The sequence below is a fragment of the Nannobrachium achirus genome (genome assembly GCF_963921795.1).
Source record: "Nannobrachium achirus genome assembly, chromosome: 16".
Taxonomy (NCBI): Eukaryota; Metazoa; Chordata; class Actinopteri; order Myctophiformes; family Myctophidae; genus Nannobrachium; species Nannobrachium achirus.
The window spans coordinates 52,448,986-52,466,832 of record NC_137823.1 but is presented as its reverse complement, the minus strand read 5'-3'; the positions used below and the strand labels follow the sequence as shown (position 1 = coordinate 52,466,832).

The 17,847-nt window shown below is 39.9% G+C and overlaps 1 protein-coding gene across 1 annotated transcript in view; it reads left to right on the top strand.

Annotated features, from left to right (window-relative positions):
• Nucleotides 1-17,847, top strand: part of dse (dermatan sulfate epimerase) — a gene marked incomplete at its 3' end in the record, with an annotated part of 39,873 nt that overhangs the window by 19,474 nt on the left and 2,552 nt on the right. Inside the window, exon 5 of the mRNA XM_080744359.1 lies at nt 13,818-14,057. Coding sequence (XP_080600485.1) covers nt 13,818-14,057 — 240 coding nt within the window. The remainder of the gene's footprint in view (nt 1-13,817; nt 14,058-17,847) is intronic.

Genomic DNA, 17,847 nt, shown 5'->3' with positions numbered 1-17,847 from the left:
GAATCGAACCGGCGACGCCGACAGGCATCCATGCCTATGTGGCAATGCCTAAGTGGTATGCGCTTGGACCAGTAGGCCAGCGGCCGCTCCTTTATGGCATTTCTTAGATGTGTTTGTTTGTTTGTTTTAAAATGTATTACAAATATATATATTTAAAAATATATGTATATATAATATATATATTTATATATATATATATATATATATATATTATTTTTTTTAACTGTAGGGTAAAAAAGTCATGAGGAGTCAGTAGGAGTGAGGAGCCAATGCTGTGATCTGCTTTATGTTTTGCCACTCAGTCTGTCCATGGTGCTGATCCTGAGTGGCATATGATGCATACCCTCTATGCCAGTGTTTCTCAACCTTTTTTCTGCATGGGCACACTTTTCATGTCCCAAGAATCCATGGGCACACCAACATAATACGGGGGTGTAAATATCGTCACTGTCGGGAAGTTTAAATCATTTTTGGAGCGGTGAAAGCGCTCCCAATAGACAGGTATGTCCGTGGGTATGTGGGTGGCTGGGTGGCTGGCTGGCTGGGTGGGTGGCTGGCTGGCCATGTCCGTAGCCTGGCAATACCTTGAGTGGCCACACACAACACACTAGTTAAAGGAGGGGCGCTGTTTTGTGCAGGCCAGGCACACTCACCACTCACTCACAGGCACAGTTTACTCACTCACTCACTCACTCACATAGGGTACAGCTGCTCAAATTCACCGCTCCACTTCGAACCGAGGTTTGATTTTTAAAATGATAAATACAATACTGGCTTTCAAGCAGTTTCAAGGGGCACACTTGACCCTTCTCAGGGGCACACCAAAGGTCCCCAGGCACAGTGGTTGAGAAACGCTGCTCTATGCTAGGGTTCAGGTGGTTTGGTGATTTAGAGATTGTTTTTGTGTAAGTGATTGATACAGCACAAGGAATGTTATAAACTATTATACTGCTGCTGCCTGTGTTGTACGTTGCATAATAAGTGGACGTTTTGCAAGCTGTTATGCATTTTTGTGGTCATAGAAAGTGTTAGCGATAGTTTTCTAATTCTGTAATTAGAGTGTAAATTGTCAGTAAGCCAAACAGTTTTGGTTACAGCTTGAAAAACATAATTCATATAGAAGGGCGATTTGTCTTTGCATTGTACTGTATGTACGGCTTAAGTTACCATATATTTAGCTTCCAATAATTGTAGCCTACGGCAGTTCCAGAAATGACGGTCCTGTAATTTCAAGCCTTACTGTGATGACTAAAACATGATGTAATATGCAGTCCATTTGACATAAGCAGGTTATCCATTTAAACACTTAAGCTTCGTCATACAATTGTGTCGTGTGGCAAACATAGCTAATGTACATGCCCACAAAGTGACGCATTCCATGTGTGCTTGTAGATCTGCTATTTTCAAAAACCTGGAACACTATACTCTGCAAATTAGTTTGTAAAACGTAACATTTATGGAGTACAATAGTGCGAACACGATGCGTGTTTACCAAGCTTGCTCTGCGAACGAGCTGGCGTGTCTATTGGTCATCAAATCTTGGTATGTTCCGTGACCAAACCTGAGACAGAAGGCAAAAAGAGGAGAGGAGCTTTAGTGGAAAACATAAAGTCCTCCTGACCTTTCACATTCCTCTGGACTACCGGGGGTAGCTGTGATCTGAGGAGTCATTTGGAAGGCCTCGGTCAGGGGTGTCGCACCACATTCTGGGCCCTAGGTTCAAGGATTCACTGCGTTATTTTGTGCTTTAACAATTGAAAAATAGCAGATATACAAGCTCAGAGCGGCACCGAGTGCCTTGCTGCGAGGGCAAGTCTGTGTGTGCAAGTCTTTGGAGTTTTTTTTTTCTTTTTTTTTTTTTGAAAAAAACTATGTTTCTATGTCAGTGGTTTCATGTGAAGGACCCCCAAAATGTATTTGGCCACGGACCCCCATCTCAAAATATGTATTTCCAGGGACCCCCCAGAAGCAAAATTTGAGTTACAACTTAAAAAATTCATACAGTCAAAGATTTGCAAACATTTTCACGACTTTTCAAAAATAGCAGATCTACAAGCTTGCAGCGCGGCACTCGGTGCCGCGCTGTGAGCTTGTATATCTGCTCTTTTTCAATAGCTAAAGTATAAACTAATTCCAGGCCCCTCCACCTTGGGCCCTAGTAACTCAGTCCCCTTGTGACGCCCCTGGGCCTCAGTACCTTAACGCTCAAAGTGCTGACCGCTAATGTGTGCTGATGGGAGTTCAGGGTCTCCAAAAGGCTGCACCCTGGATAAAGCAGCATGGGAGATAAGGTTCTAAGGCCTGCCTCGGTGTGACAGCAGCATTATCCCCTCTGTTAGTCATTAAGCAAACTAGCCACATCATTAGGCCCGGGGAGAGAGAACAGAGGAAATTAGAGCTGAGGCCGTACTGTTACTGTAGCATACATACTGTGACGCAGCGTGTCTGGTATGCCGTTTTCCGTTTGGCGTGGGCGATGTGTATCCGCGTCGTGTGCTCATTACAAAGTGGTTGCTTGGTATGTTGGTGATTGAGGGAGAGTCAGTGGATCAAACGGCATCAGCTGAGCTGAGCCAGTTAGGTTAGGTAAATACAACATGTAAGCAGATTCCTCTGAGCATCTGGGCTGGCTGAGAGTGGCGTTCACATGATGTACGAGTATAATAACACTCCTGCTTCTTGTACTTGGGTTTATTCCTAACATAGAGCTTTTGCGCTACTGAATATTATTTAAAAAAGTTAAAGAGGTGGTGCCATTAGTTTTGCACTTTTTCTGTTTTGTATGTGTCTATGGAGTTATAATATGCAAATATGTCTTCCCTGTGTCTTTTTGTCAAAGTGCCCGGTGGAAAAACACAGATTTAATGACATCATAAACTCATCCCCTCCCCTTTTACCATACACCCAACACTGTGGGTGTGGCTAACTTCAGCTTGGTCACCACCCACCTGACAATCTTGGCTATATAAAAAGTGGTACTATAATGTTCTCAAGTATGTTAGCTAATGGGTATATCATATATATTTATGTGTGCATGTGCATACGTGGGTTTATGTGTGTATATTGTGTGTATATATATAACATTTAAAAATGACTAGCATAGATAAACTACCTAAAGGTTTAATCCTTGCACATATTAATATATGTAGCCTGAGTAACAAAACTGAAGATCTTGCTCTATTCTTGAAATCTAACAAAGTAGACATACTAGCTATTTCGGAAACTCATTTGGACAGTCTTATTGAAAATTCAAAGATCAAGCTTGCTGGATTTTCTGTATATAGAAACGATAGAAATAGGTTTGGTGGTGGAGTTGCCATATACATAAGAGAACATCTACCTGTGAAATTAAGAAATGATCTTATGGCTAGTAATATAGAAGGGTTATGGCTTCAAGTACAACTACCACACCTAAAACCAATATTAGTGGGCTGCTGTTATAGGGCACCAAGTACCAAAGTAGAATACTTAACTGAATTTTGTGATATGCTGGACAAAGTAACAGAGGAAAATAGGGAATTATACTGTCTTGGGGATGTAAATGTGGATTATCTGGCTGATAATTGTCCTCTGAAGAAAAAGCTTAAATCCATGGCAGACACCTGTGGATTATCTCAATTAATGTTACAACCTACAAGAATTTCTGTAAACAATACTGGGTCTAGAACTTCAAAATGTATTGACCATATTTACACTAATACTCCTGAATTGTGCTCCACAACTGTATCTGTACCTGTGGGTTTCAGTGACCACAATATTATTGCAGTCTCAAGGAGAACAAAGCTGCCCAGGGCCTGTCCTAAGGTTGTAATAAAGAGAACATTTAAGAAGTTTAATGAAGATAACTTTCTTAAGGAACTTGGACAAATTAATTGGGAAGTGGTATGTAATGTTGATGATGCTGGAATTGCTCTTAATATATTCATGGATAACTTTATGGGAATTGCTAACAATCATGCCCCTTTAAAGAAATTTACAGTCAAAGCCAAAAGTGCACCCTGGATTGATATCACTTTGAAAAATCTGATGTCACAAAGGGATGAAGCCAAAAAAGTTGCTGTTCTTTCAGGTTCTTCTTATGACAGAAAACACTACTGTGAATTAAGAAACCATGTAACAAAAATGAATAGATTAAAAAAGAAAAGTTATTATAAAAAGAAAATCTTTGAGAGTGGTAATGATGGTAAAAAAATATGGAGTGTACTTAACGAAATTATGGGTAAAGAATCTAACTGTAATGCTTTCATTGAAACAAAGGGTGTTTATCTAACTAAGCCACTGGAGATTGCAAATTATTTTAATGAATATTTTGTGAACAAGGTTTCAATACTTCGAGACAATATGGATATTAATGTTTCCAACTCTGAAGAATTGATTACAAAATTCATAATGAAAGATAAGTCATGTACTTTTGAATTTAATCAAGTAGATGCTGTGTTGGTGGAAAGGTTACTGTGCATGTTGCCTGTTGGGGGTGCTGTTGGTACTGACAACCTGGATAGCAGGCTGTTGAGAATATCAGCTGAATATATTACTAAACCTCTTTGTCATATTTTCAATCGATGTTTGATTAGTGGTGTATGTCCAAAGCTGTGGAAGGAAGGAAAAATCATTCCACTACCAAAAGACACAAAGTCAACATTCTGTGGTCCCAACAGTAGGCCTATAAGCATTTTGCCAGTATTAAGTAAACTATTAGAAAAGATTGTGTTTAAACAAGTACAAGATTATTTTTCTGACTATAATTTAACAACTATGTACCAACATGCTTATAGGTCTGGACATTCCACCTGCACTGCTTTAACACAAATGTCAGATGACTGGTTGACGTCAATTGATAACTCAAAGCTTGTGGGCACAGTGTTGCTTGATTTTAGTGCTGCTTTTGATGTGATAGATCATGACATTTTAATTTCCAAACTTACTAGTTATGGTTTTAAGTCCTCTGCTATCCTGTGGTTTAGAAGTTATCTCTCCGCAAGGTCTCAGAGAGTATATTTTAATGGTGCCTTATCAGATAGTAAGGCACTGTGCTGCGGAGTTCCACAAGGAAGCTGCCTAGGACCCCTTCTATTTTCTATTTTCACAAATGATATGCCGTATGCAATAAGTAGAGCTAATCTAACAATGTATGCTGATGATTCAACTCTGTATTATGCAGCCCCCACATGTTCGGAGCTCAATCAAGTTCTGACTAGTGAGCTCAGCATAATATATGAGTGGATAAAAAATAACAAACTTATTCTGAATATTTCTAAAACAATTAGTATAATTTTTGGATCTAACTCTAGATTATCAGATAATCCTAAATTAAATCTACAAATAGAAGGTAAAACAATACAACAAGTAAGAACTGTGAAGCTTCTTGGACTCTGGCTTGACTGCACATTGTCATGGTCTGAACATATTGACAAGGTTGTTGGCAAAATGGGAAGAGCTGTGGGAATAACTAGGAAGTGTTTACCGTTTTTAACATCAAATCTGTTTCGTCAAGTTGTGTGCTCATTGGTTTTATGTCATTTGGATTACTGCTCTGTAGTATGGTCATCAGCATCTAATGTTCTGCTTCAAAAATTGCAAGTTGCACAGAATAAGGCTGCCAGACTGGTTCTGGGTTGTTCTTATAGAACTAGTGTTAAAGACATGCATGAACGTCTTGCTTGGTCAATGGTCAAAGAAAGACTTTCTGCTAGTTTACTTAAATTTTTTCACAGAGTCATTAACACTCACACACCTACATTTTTTTATAAGAATATAACTAGTTGTTCAGAAATCCATACACATTTTACTCGTGCAGCAAGTGACGGACTGATCACTTTTCCACTACCTAAGTCTAATTCTATGAAGAGGGCTGCTTTTTATAGATCAATTATGCTATGGAATAGTCTTCCAAATGAACTTCGTAACACCAGAGAAAAAGCCTGTTTTAAAAGGAAACTTTGTCTTCTTATGCATACTTAACACATAAAATATCAAATTTTCTTACTTTTTAAATTTGTTGTATACATGTTATTTTATTTTAGGTGATACTTTGTATTATGTATTTTTGCTGATTATGTATTTCTTTGTATTTCTTTGTATTTTTGTAATACTTTGTGATATTTTATATATTTGTAATGTATTTTAATGTTTTGGACCCCAGGAAGACTAGCTGACGTTAATGGCGTCAGCTAATGGGGATCCGTTTAAATAAACAAATAAACAAAAAATCAGGCATAACTGGTGGGTGTGGCCACATAAAACAACATTTTAACACTTTCTGTACATTTCCCTTTTTTTTTTTTTTTTTCTTTTTACTTTTTCAATATAATCATAATACCTGATCATCATGTTTTGGGGGTGTGTCATTTTAAAGTAAGGAGTGTGTTAAGCTCCAAAACTAAGGCATCTAGAGACTTGAAACTGCTCTTGGAGTATAATTTAGGGCATTTTAGCCAGGCTTGGGAAGTCTGGAGCTACCCAGGACTCTCTCCTTTTCTGCAGTGCACAAAAGTGATTTTCAGAGGCTGAAAATCACTTTTTTGCCCTGTGTCATTTTAAAGTAAGGAGTGTGTTAAACTCCAAAGACTTGAAACTGCTCTTGTGGAGTATAATTTAGGGCATTTTAGCAAGGCTGGGAAGTCTGGACTGGAGCCATCTAGGAGGCTCTCCCTTTCTGCAGGGGGGAACCAGTGGTGCAGTGGTGATTCAATGTTTGGGGGGTCGCGAACGTCGCTCAACACCTACTATACAGGTCTATTGATATGCAAATAGGCTAATTTCTTTGTTAAAACAGTTGTCGAGGTGTGAACTTGGGGGGGTGCGAGACCCCGGCTCAAAAAAGATATGGGTCGTCGGGGGCGCGCGACCCAAGACCACGGCAACACTGGGGGGAACCAACCCATGGCACCCCATCTTTAACGTCTGAGACATACAGAGTATAAAGTCAAATTTGACTCATTTTAGAAATAAAGTTGCAGTTGCTAGAAAAACCTCGGACCAGAAGCAGGGATAAAATATATCCCCACCGGTAACAAAAATTTAAGAAAGAAAGAACACCGCAGGGATATCAAAAAAGCAGGGGCATGGATCACCCCTCCCCCTCAGCAAATGCAAGCCTCCTTATTGTACTGCTGCTGCTTTAGCACCACACCACACCACACCACACCACACCACACCACACCACACCACATAAAAATATCGAAATTTTCCATTACACAAAAGTACCCCTATCGGTAAGAAACAAATTGACCCTTTTAACTGTGATACAATATACATTTGTATTACAACTATCCTAAATTATAATACACTATAATGGATTGTAACTGTGATTATAATGCACTATAAAGTATTAATGCATTACTATGATAATTATAATACACTATAATAGATCATAATAGTGTTTATAACACATTAGAATCTATTATCATGTATTACAACTATATCCTGGTGGTCCAAAGGCATGTTTTCATTACAGTTCCGGAATTTTTCCTGCAAAATAATTAGCATAATAATTTTCAACTTGCTGGGAGTTTTGTTTTTTGGGTGTTTTCACATGAGCAAAAATGCAGGCATAGCCATAAAATACATCGTTTTCACCAAACCAATTGTCACGGTATGAAAGTCTGTTGCCAGACTTTGCGAGAGAAATAAGCAACCAGGTGTACGAAAATAAGCCCAAAAAGTGATATTATCTAGGCCACAAGAGCACTTTAAAACTAAACGCATCGCCGCATCAGCTACTTGAAAAGTGATCTAGAAGCTTACAACAAATAAAACGCAACCAGAAACTATCAAATTATATATAAGCAACTTTACGGAAATCAAGCCCATAGTCGCTTATAAGTAGCAGGCATGGCAACACGCCACACAGTCTGACTGCTTGTTGAGCAGCCGTAACGGGTGCGTCGAGTCTTCGCTTCTGTCTTTCTTTTTCTCTCTCACCCGGCCTGAACGGTTCCTGAACCCTTCAAATGGATTTAACAAGTTACAAGACATATATTCTTCATGCATCAACAACATCAGCATCAGAAAGGATCGCTGCATGATGCAACGTGTTGCACTTGTGGGCTTGTAGATTATTAGCTGTGTTTTTTTTTCTTCACGCGGCACCATAAACGATGGATGACCAGAGAAAGAAAGAGACTTCTGCTGTGTTTGTCAATGCGATTCTAGCCTAAATAATTAATCGTAGACCTACTTTATTTCTATATATTCCTTTACATTCAGGTCGTTTTCAATCCCAGATACAATGTTTTAAACTGTTAACTGGCTCCTTTCATGCACCTGGTTGTCAAAAAAACGGCAAATTCGCGGCATGCGTTTTCACTGGAGGGAAATTTGTATTGTCACGGTACTTTCACCAAAAATTACTAGGTATTTTCCCGTCACGTTTGGGACACCAAAACTTCCGGCACACAAAATAGGTGGCCGTTTTCACATGGCGTGAATTTCAAAATTGCCGTAATTTTTGAAAAAACTTCCAGAAGTTTTGCTCTATGAAAACGGGGCTTTATGAAAAGTCAGTGAGTGATCAGTCATTATGATGTGTTTGGCCCTGTTTGGCCTAGCTCAGACCTACTCTAGAGTGGATAATTTTTTGTACCCTGTTTAGTACCACTTTCACACCACTCTACCCAGGTTCTTGTAGTGGAAAACCTGGCACAAGTGGGCGGTGTGGTGTGGAGTGGTGTGGAGTTGGGCCAGTGGAAAAGGGGCTTTTGAGGCTTATCTCTTGTAAATGAGAGGAAATGACCAGAACAGTCTCTGTGACTGTGTTTCTCCTCAGTGTGACTGCAGTGTGACTGCAGTGTGACTGACTGAGTGCCACAAGCGTGCCAGACAAGCACTGTTTGTGTAAAATGCTGCTCTTTGTATGCCCGCGGTTCCTGTCCGACGCCAGTAAATAGTCCTACCTGCCCCCCCCCCAAACCAAACACCAGCATGGACCGCTACACAGTAAAATCCTCAGTATTAATTGAACTCGGAGAGTGTAAAAGAATTAATGCAAATCAGTCAATTTGGGCACATTTGTAACACACTCAGAGTTAACCACCTAAGCCCTATTTTATACTTTAATAATCAATTAACATTTAGAAGCTTGTCGATCTGCTATTTGTGCCATTTTGGGGGCATTCTTAAGTCTTGATTGACAGCGATATTGGACAGAGAGTAGTGGAATGACACTTGCCAGCCAGTAATTGAACTGGGGACTCACTATGAACCCTAAGCACTTGGCCCCTGAGTCACACCTATTTCTGCTATTTGTGAACAATACAAAATATATTTTGTTTTATTTTATTTTATTTCACACTTTGGCCTAATGACATGGCCAAAATAGGGTTGTCTAGTTGAAGGTGGTTAAATTAACACTGACAATCTTAACTGTTTACAGTGTGGCCGTGCTCGGATGCATGGGAGGGCGACCATGGTGCCACCATTGAAAGAACCGGGATTCCTCAATGAACTGTGGCCGGAGTGTTTATGTGGTGGTGACTTGTTCTCATAGTAAACTCTGTGAGTGTGATCCAGTGAGAGAGAGAGAGAGAGAGAGAGAGAGAGAGAGAGAGAGAGAGAGAGAGAGAGAGAGAGAGAGAGAGAGAGAGAGAGAGAGAGTCAGGAAGAGGGAGAGAAAGACACACATTGCATAGTACTATACACTACGGCAGTCATCACACTTTCCATCAGCCAGAGCTACATCTAGCACAACATGGAAGGAGTTGTTCAAACTTTTCCTTAGCTAACAGACCAAGAAATCATTCTTGTTTGCATGGATTAAAGTTCTCAGTTCTCCCATGACTGATATCAGTCATTTGGATTCCATAGAAGCCAGCATGTCTTCTGTGGAAGCATGTTGCACAGAGAAAATAGGCTATTCTACAAGCTCTCAATGCGTCTGCACCGCATTGAGAGTTTGTTGATAGGCTATTTTCAGTTATTATTTTAAGATTAGAGCATTTGAAGTGGCCAAACTAGCAATATATATTGTCATTTTCAAGTGGAAACCTTGTTATGTCCAAAACCTTCCTTTTTTGTGTTATTTAAAATAGTGAAAATAGACGATCTACAAGCACACAACGCCTCGCACCAGATCTGCTATTTTCACTACTTTTGTGTTGACACTTTTGTATGATGAAGTACAGCTTTAATTTACGAAGAAACATACACATTTGAAACTTGGAGATACAAGGTTTCTGCCTGACAGTGACAATATTCAGGAACATCTTCCGTGAAATCGTAATAGTCTCGGATATTTCATATAAAGCAAAGGTTAAAGCCTCAGTCTGGGATTTCTTCTCCTGGTTAGCTGTATAACAGCAGGAACACATCATACCTTTACATCATTAAGTGTGCCTGCCATGCAATGGCAAAACACTTATTGTACTCCCCCATACTTAATTAATTAATAATAATGATCCCACAAATTTGGAGCCGTAATAACTGCCGCACGATTTACGCCACCACCGCAATATATACATCAAAACGTGCGGCTCGGCCGGGAATGGTGTGCTATTACTTTTCTAAGAGAAAAGTTGTATCGTTTAATTGATATTAATTTATTAGTGAATTAATTTTACCCATTGACTTATAATGGGAATCGCAAAAACTCACATTCAATATTTTTTTTCTCGCAAACCATAGGGGCTACAGTTTCAAAACTTGGAGAGGAGATTTATAATGATATCAAGGATTAAATAAAAAATAATTTCGTCAGTTGGCCTCATGGTGGCGCTATAACAGTCCACTTTACCTTTCGGCCTGTAACTCTTGAACCGTGGGTCGGAAAATTAAAATTCCTTTTTCCCTGGATTCCTTGGGTCATGACGCATCTCCTCATATAGGCCACGCCCATTTGCGTCAGGATAGATTTTCCGCCATTTTGAATTTTCTTCAAAACACACTTTTTGCTCCTTTTCCTACATATTTTCTCCAAATGTCACAAAAATCGATACACACGATCTATGCACTCATGCAATAAACATATTTAAACGATATTTTGATAGTCCATACCGTTCTTCCGTAACAGGGTTCCAAAGTTAGCGGGAGGAGCCCGTTTTGTAAGAAGTAGCCATAAATCACAAACGAAACATCCAGTCAACACCAAATTTTAACCACAAGTGGGGGGCGCTATACTGAACATATACCCAAAAGCATTTCCACTTCCACCCATAGGGGGCACCACAAACGCGCAAAACGTAACCGTTTCATGCCAAAACGTGTTTTTTCAGGGGGAACGACCCTCTCAAAACGAAACACAAACGATCTCGGGAGCGACGGGACAACGTAATCGCCTTGCGGAACTTGTGGGAGGAGCCTATTTCTTAAAAACAAGAAACCATATTGCTAATGCTAACACATGCTAATGCTAACAAATGCTAATGCTAACAAAGATGCTAATGTTAACACATACAAGGTTGCACACACTTAGCGAGCTGCAGGCACACTTAAAATTTCTTCGAAATTTTCTTTTCTAGTTAAGTGTGCCTGCCATGCAATGGCAAAACACTTATTGTAATCCCCCATACTTAATTAATAATAATGATCCCACAAATTTGGAGCCGTAATAACTGCCGCACGATTTACGCCACCACCGCAATATATACATCAAAACGTGCGGCTCGGCCGGGAATGGTGTGCTATTACTTTTCTAAGAGAAAAGTTGTATCGTTTAATTGATATTAATTTATTAGTGAATTAATTTTACCCATTGACTTATAATGGGAATCGCAAAAACTCACATTCAATATTTTTTTTCTCGCAAACCATAGGGGCTACAGTTTCAAAACTTGGAGAGGAGATTTATAATGATATCAAGGATTAAATAAAAAATAATTTCGTCATTTGGCCTCATGGTGGCGCTATAACAGTCCACTTTACCTTTCGGCCTGTAACTCTTGAACCGTGGGTCGGAAAATTAAAATTCCTTTTTCCCTGGATTCCTTGGGTCATCATGACGCATCTCCTCATATAGGCCACGCCCATTTGCGTCAGGATAGATTTTCCGCCATTTTGAATTTTCTTCAAAACACACTTTTTGCTCCTTTTCCTACATATTTTCTCCAAATGTCACAAAAATCGATACACACGATCTATGGACTCATGCGATAAACATATGTAAACGATATTTTGATAGTCCATACCGTTCTTCCGTAACAGGGTTCCAAAGTTAGCGGGAGGAGCCCGTTTTTTAAGAAGTAGCCATAAATCACAAACAAAACATCCAGTCAACACCAAATTTTAACCACAAGTGGGGGGCGCTATACTGAACATATACCCAAAAGCATTTCCACTTCGACCCATAGGGGGCACCACAAACGCGCAAAACGTAACCGTTTCATGCCAAAACGTGTTTTTCAGGGGGAACGACCCTCTCAAAACGAAACACTAACACCAACGGCTACACAAGGTTGCACAGACTTAGCGAGCTGCAGGCACACTTAAAATTTCTTAGAAATTTTCTTTTCTAGTTTTGTGTTCATTGTTTAGGAAACTGTGTGTGCTATTGTGGGTGGGGGCTATTAGGAACAGGGCCATAATACAAGACATTTTCAGTCGTGAGATGTTATTTTTGCTTTAATCCATTGTGTTTGTTGCTATGCTGGTTTTTATACTGAACGAGAACAACCATAGTTGACATACAGTAACACTTACATACGGTACACATACTGAGGCCCCTATAGTATTGCAGCACGATAACTACATCTAATCTTTCAGGAGGCTTGAGTGGAAGTAATGCAATGCAAGGTCTCTTTCACTTCGAGTTACGCTGTGAGCAAATCCTTACTAATCTAAGTATTTATAAGGCCCCTGCTAGCAAAGAGGATTAGTAAGATCTCAGTTTTGTGTGAAGAATTGTATCAGTGTTTTTCTTTTTTCTTTTTTTTGGTACCGCGTTGTTTGTGTGTAACTTTTGTGTTTCATTGATGTCTGTTTCCTGGACAAAAGAGTGTCAGGGAATCTACCTGGGTAAATAATGGTTTAGTTGAACTACTGTAAATAACGTGTGACTGGGAGAAGCTGAGCACGGAGGAGCGACAGTAAAAGATTACAGTAAAATACTGTCTTTTTTTCGCCACATGAAAAGAGGTGATAAGAGTTACAATCTCTGCTTTTGCTCCACTCATGTGGTAATATGTTCATTATACAGTAAGTTAAATAACCAAATAATCGCTGTTTCACAAGCTCACAACTTTGTGAGGTCTGAGGTTATAGATAGCTATTCAAACATCTTTGAAGATTTTCACTTACTTATTTTGACATGACCAGGTTGAAAGTGTTCAAAGGTCTCAAAGAGAATACACACTCAACAAGGTGAAAAATACACAAATTTAACAAAACTGCAACAGAAGGAAGTTACAATCAAACCAGCATGTTTCAGCGCCATATCTTCATTAACCCATTAAAACCGGGAAAGCATCTGTGTCATTTCAGATTTTATCCACTTTAAACCACACCAAATACATATAACTGTGGGGGTCCTTGACATCAGAAAACTTATTTAGAAGACATTTGTGGAATCGGCCTCTGGTCTTAATGGAGTCTTAACCCATTTAGATCTATAAGCTCACAGTGAGCTTGTAGATCTGCTATTTTTGAAAAAACTTGAAAATGTGGGAAAATCTTTGAATGTATATATATTTTTTAAAGCACACATTTGTAATGCAAATCCTCCTTTCTCTTGGTCCCTGGAACTAAATATTTGCAGATGGGGGTTTGCGGTCAAATACCTATAATTCTAGAGGGTCCTTGACATGAAAAAGAAAAACTGTTAGGATCTGGAAGACTTCTTTTCTGATCTAAATGGAGTCTAAACCACCATGTTGTGTGTTGTATTGCAGGCTACCTCCAGGAGGCCTACCTGTGGACCAAGCAGGTGCTGGCCATCATGGAGAAGTCCATGGTGCTGCTGCAGGACGTGACGGACGGCTCGCTGTACGAGGGCGTGGCCTACGGGACCTACACCACCCGCTCCCTGTTCCAGTACATGTTCCTGGCCCAGCGCCACTTCTCCATCGGACACTTTGACCACCCCTGGCTGCTCAAGCACTTCGCCTTCCTCTACAGGACCATCCTGCCAGGTAAAAAAAGAAAAGAAAACACGGAATGGAATGTGGAGCCACGTGGGATTACTGTGGCTCCCAGTGGTGTAAGGCAGTGTTTCTCAAACTTTCAAATCTCAAGGTATCCCCTTAACTCTGACAGTGTACAAATGGAACCAAATGGACCCTGTACAAATGGAACGAAATGGATTTGGTTCCATTTGTACACTGTCAAGAGTTACAGACTGAGTCCTTGGAATCCACTTTGAGAACCACTGGCGTAAAGTAAGATTTACTCAAGTTCTGTACTTAATTTCCAATTCTCAATACTTTTACTTCAATACTTGTACATTATTTTAAAACTTTAGTTTCTAGTTTCTTTGTAGATTTGAAAATAGACGATCTACAAGCTCACAATGTGTCGAGATGCGGCACATTGTGAGCTTGTAGTTCTGCTATTTTCAAAAGATTTGTATACATTTGAAAACTTGTGAAACGGGACATTCTGCACAATGAGTACTTTTAATTTTGGTACTTTAAGTACATTTTGATGCCAATACTTTTGTACTTTTACTCAAGTAAATTCTGGACTTTTACTGGAAACAGAGTATTTCTCCATTGCAGTATTGATACTTTAGTAACAAATGTGAGTACTTTTTCCACCACTGATGACCCAAGTGCTGCACAGCATATACAGTAGCAACAACAAAATAAAAATCACAACTAGGCGGAGAACAAAGAAGGAGAGCGGGGAGGTTTTTAAAAAGCACAAGATAAGAGTCCAAGCATTTACTCCATGGAGGCAGTAGGACAGTTGGTTTAAATTAAGGTCCAGGGAGAACATTTGTGTCTTTAGTCTGGATTGCCAGAGAGGATGCTGTCCTAACAGCTACAGTAGTGGCAAGTTGTTCCATAGATTTGGCGACACGACCGAGAAGGCACATCATCGATTTTTAGCTTCAGTGGAGTGCGCAGGACTTTTAAGAGCATCTGGACACTTGATCTGAGAGCCCTAATGTGGATCTAGGACAATGATTCTCAACCTATTTCTCTTTATTTTACAGACCCCTGTTTCATATAATTCTTTCTCTAAGACCCTCAATATATTATTGTACACCGTACGTACACTCTCACAGTTACAGACCTGTACGGGTCCATTTGGAACACTGCTGGGGCCCCGCACCCTATGTTGAGAACCAGTGATCTATAACTATGTGGCCAGCCTCTGAAATGAGTCATTCAGGCTGTGACCCCCCAAAATAATCAAATTTGAACTAGGGATGCCCCAACTCTGACAAGCACTTGGAATTGTAGGAGTTGAGTCCTGACCCACAGGTTAAGACCACTGATCTATTGACAGTTGTTTATAGACAGATCTATGACATAACATAATATGACTCCAATTGACTTCCATTATAAAATTAAAATAAAACACTATTGAAAAAAACATTAGTGGATGGATGTACTTCTACCTACTGACAGTGTGCATTCAAAGTATGGAGTTGTTTGGTCAAGCGGTTTGTGTAATTAGCTCCAGTCCAGATGCAAAGACACGCACACATGCACGCGCGCACGTGCGCGCACACACACACACACACACACACACACACACACACACACACACACACACACACACACACACACACACACACACACACACAGACCCCTCTCATAGATGGCAAGCCACGCCATAAAAATAAATAAAACCACCTCATCTGCTATGGCCAGATACTTACTGTATATTTTCACGTCAAGAAATTATTAAATTAGTTTGACAGATCTGTTGTGAAATTTAAAATGCCACAGAGTTATACATTTTTCGATCGAACAAGATATATTTTTGGCGGCCCAATATAGCCAGAGTCAACAATCTGTGAGTAAGTGTTGACTTAGCCATGAATGGCTGCGAAGAGTCAGAATTCAGCGCACTCCACTACATGCCAATGTTAACCATTGGCCGGGTTAGATTGGGCGTGAAAATCACCTTAGCGCACCCCATTAAGAGAGAGTAAATTATCTTGATATGGGGCATGCATGCGTGCAGTCATTACATTTCTTGGATGCCTTTCAAAGACTGCACTGCATGGAGACCCAGTGGTGGTCTCTGCCATTTGTCTCCGGGCCGGCCTGGCTGTCCTGGGGAACATGTCTGAAGGTCAGGGGGAGGACAAGGGCAGAGGGGGTGTAGTGAGGGGGTACCCCAGATTGTCCTAAATCTGACCTCTTTCCAGATCAAAAGAAAAGTGTGTGTTTGTGTGCGTGCGACGCTGTGCGTGCGTGCATGCGTGCGTGCGTGCGTGCGTGTGTGCGCGCGTGCATGCCTGCGTGCATGCGTACGTACGTGTGAAAGTATATATGCAAAGAAAAGATGCCCAGAGTCATACTCAGAGATAATACTTTATTGCAAAGAGGAAGCATTATGACAATTTTAGCATTTAATCCACTGTCTAGACAGACACCGCTGTTATTCTTCATAGACACAGATGTTGTAAGAATTTGGGATTGTATCTACTTAGAGGCTTAAATTGCACCAATTCCCAAGTCCAGGAAACTTGAATGAACTTGTGTACTCCCAGATGATTAGAAAGTGCATGGTACACTGTAACTATAGTATAAATGCCAGGCCCATTTTTATATCAGTCTAAGCCTTAAATTGAGTTGACTTGACGTATAAGCTTAACCAAGAATAATAAATGATAATCAAATTGTGTAATATTTGCCTTGTTGTGTTGTTTACGGCTGGAACAGACATTGGCCCTCATTTATCAACGTGGTGTAGATCAAAACTTTGGCGTCTGCATTTATCATCTCAACTTGACTTTGACGTTGGCGTAGGGTAGGATCAGATCTCACGTCAAGTCCTGAGGTGGTGTAGGATTCATCTTACACCACTTTGTGCCATTGTAGACATGCAGAGCAGCATTGTCTAACTATCTGACACAAGTATCCACTCCAAAATGTATATCTAACACACTGATAAATAATCCCTGTGAAAATATAACATGTTATAAAAGCATACATCATGACATGCATGCCGACTTTATTTCTAAGTTACAATGATAAGCAATTAATCTATAGGCGATTAACAATATGGAAGAAATCTAACAACAAGTGCCACGTATCATTCAGATAAGATCACCAGCTCAGAACAAGGATATATTAATGCTCCCATATTAGGCTATATGAGCACTTATGCGAGAGTATTTTCGCCGCTGCACAGCTGTAATCATTTAGTGGATTGTGAGGTCTATAGTATGGCAAAATGCATTGGCGGAATGTGTCATTCACTCTCATTGGGACTTTGGTGTGGGTGCAGCCTAAAGTAAAAGATCCTAAACATGTTACTTACCATAAGTACAGTACTTGAGTAAATGTACTTACTTTACACCACTGTGGTAGGCAGAGATCTCTGATCCTCGTGTGCGTTTAGTGTTGCAGTGTTTGTTCATGTTCCAGACAGTATTGATTGTCATTGTTGTTCTTGCCTCCCAAATTATTTATTGGACCACATTTTAGCTTTTTAATGTAATTCTACACGGCAAAGTCTCAAAATCTTTTGGTTTACTTTGCAGTGAATGAAAAGAATTGGACCTGTGTGAGTTGCTTTTTCAAATAACTAATAATAACAATACACCTCCTCCTTCTGTATTATTACATGTGCAGTGTTAAAAATCAATCCTTACATCAACATGTGAGCTGTCAAGTAATATTTACCTGACATTTAACATAACAATGTCAAGTTATTACTCCAACAAACCCTTATGAATAGCCACTATTGACGTTCCTCTCCCTCTGTGTTGAGACTGTAAAATAATCTACATGGGTCTCT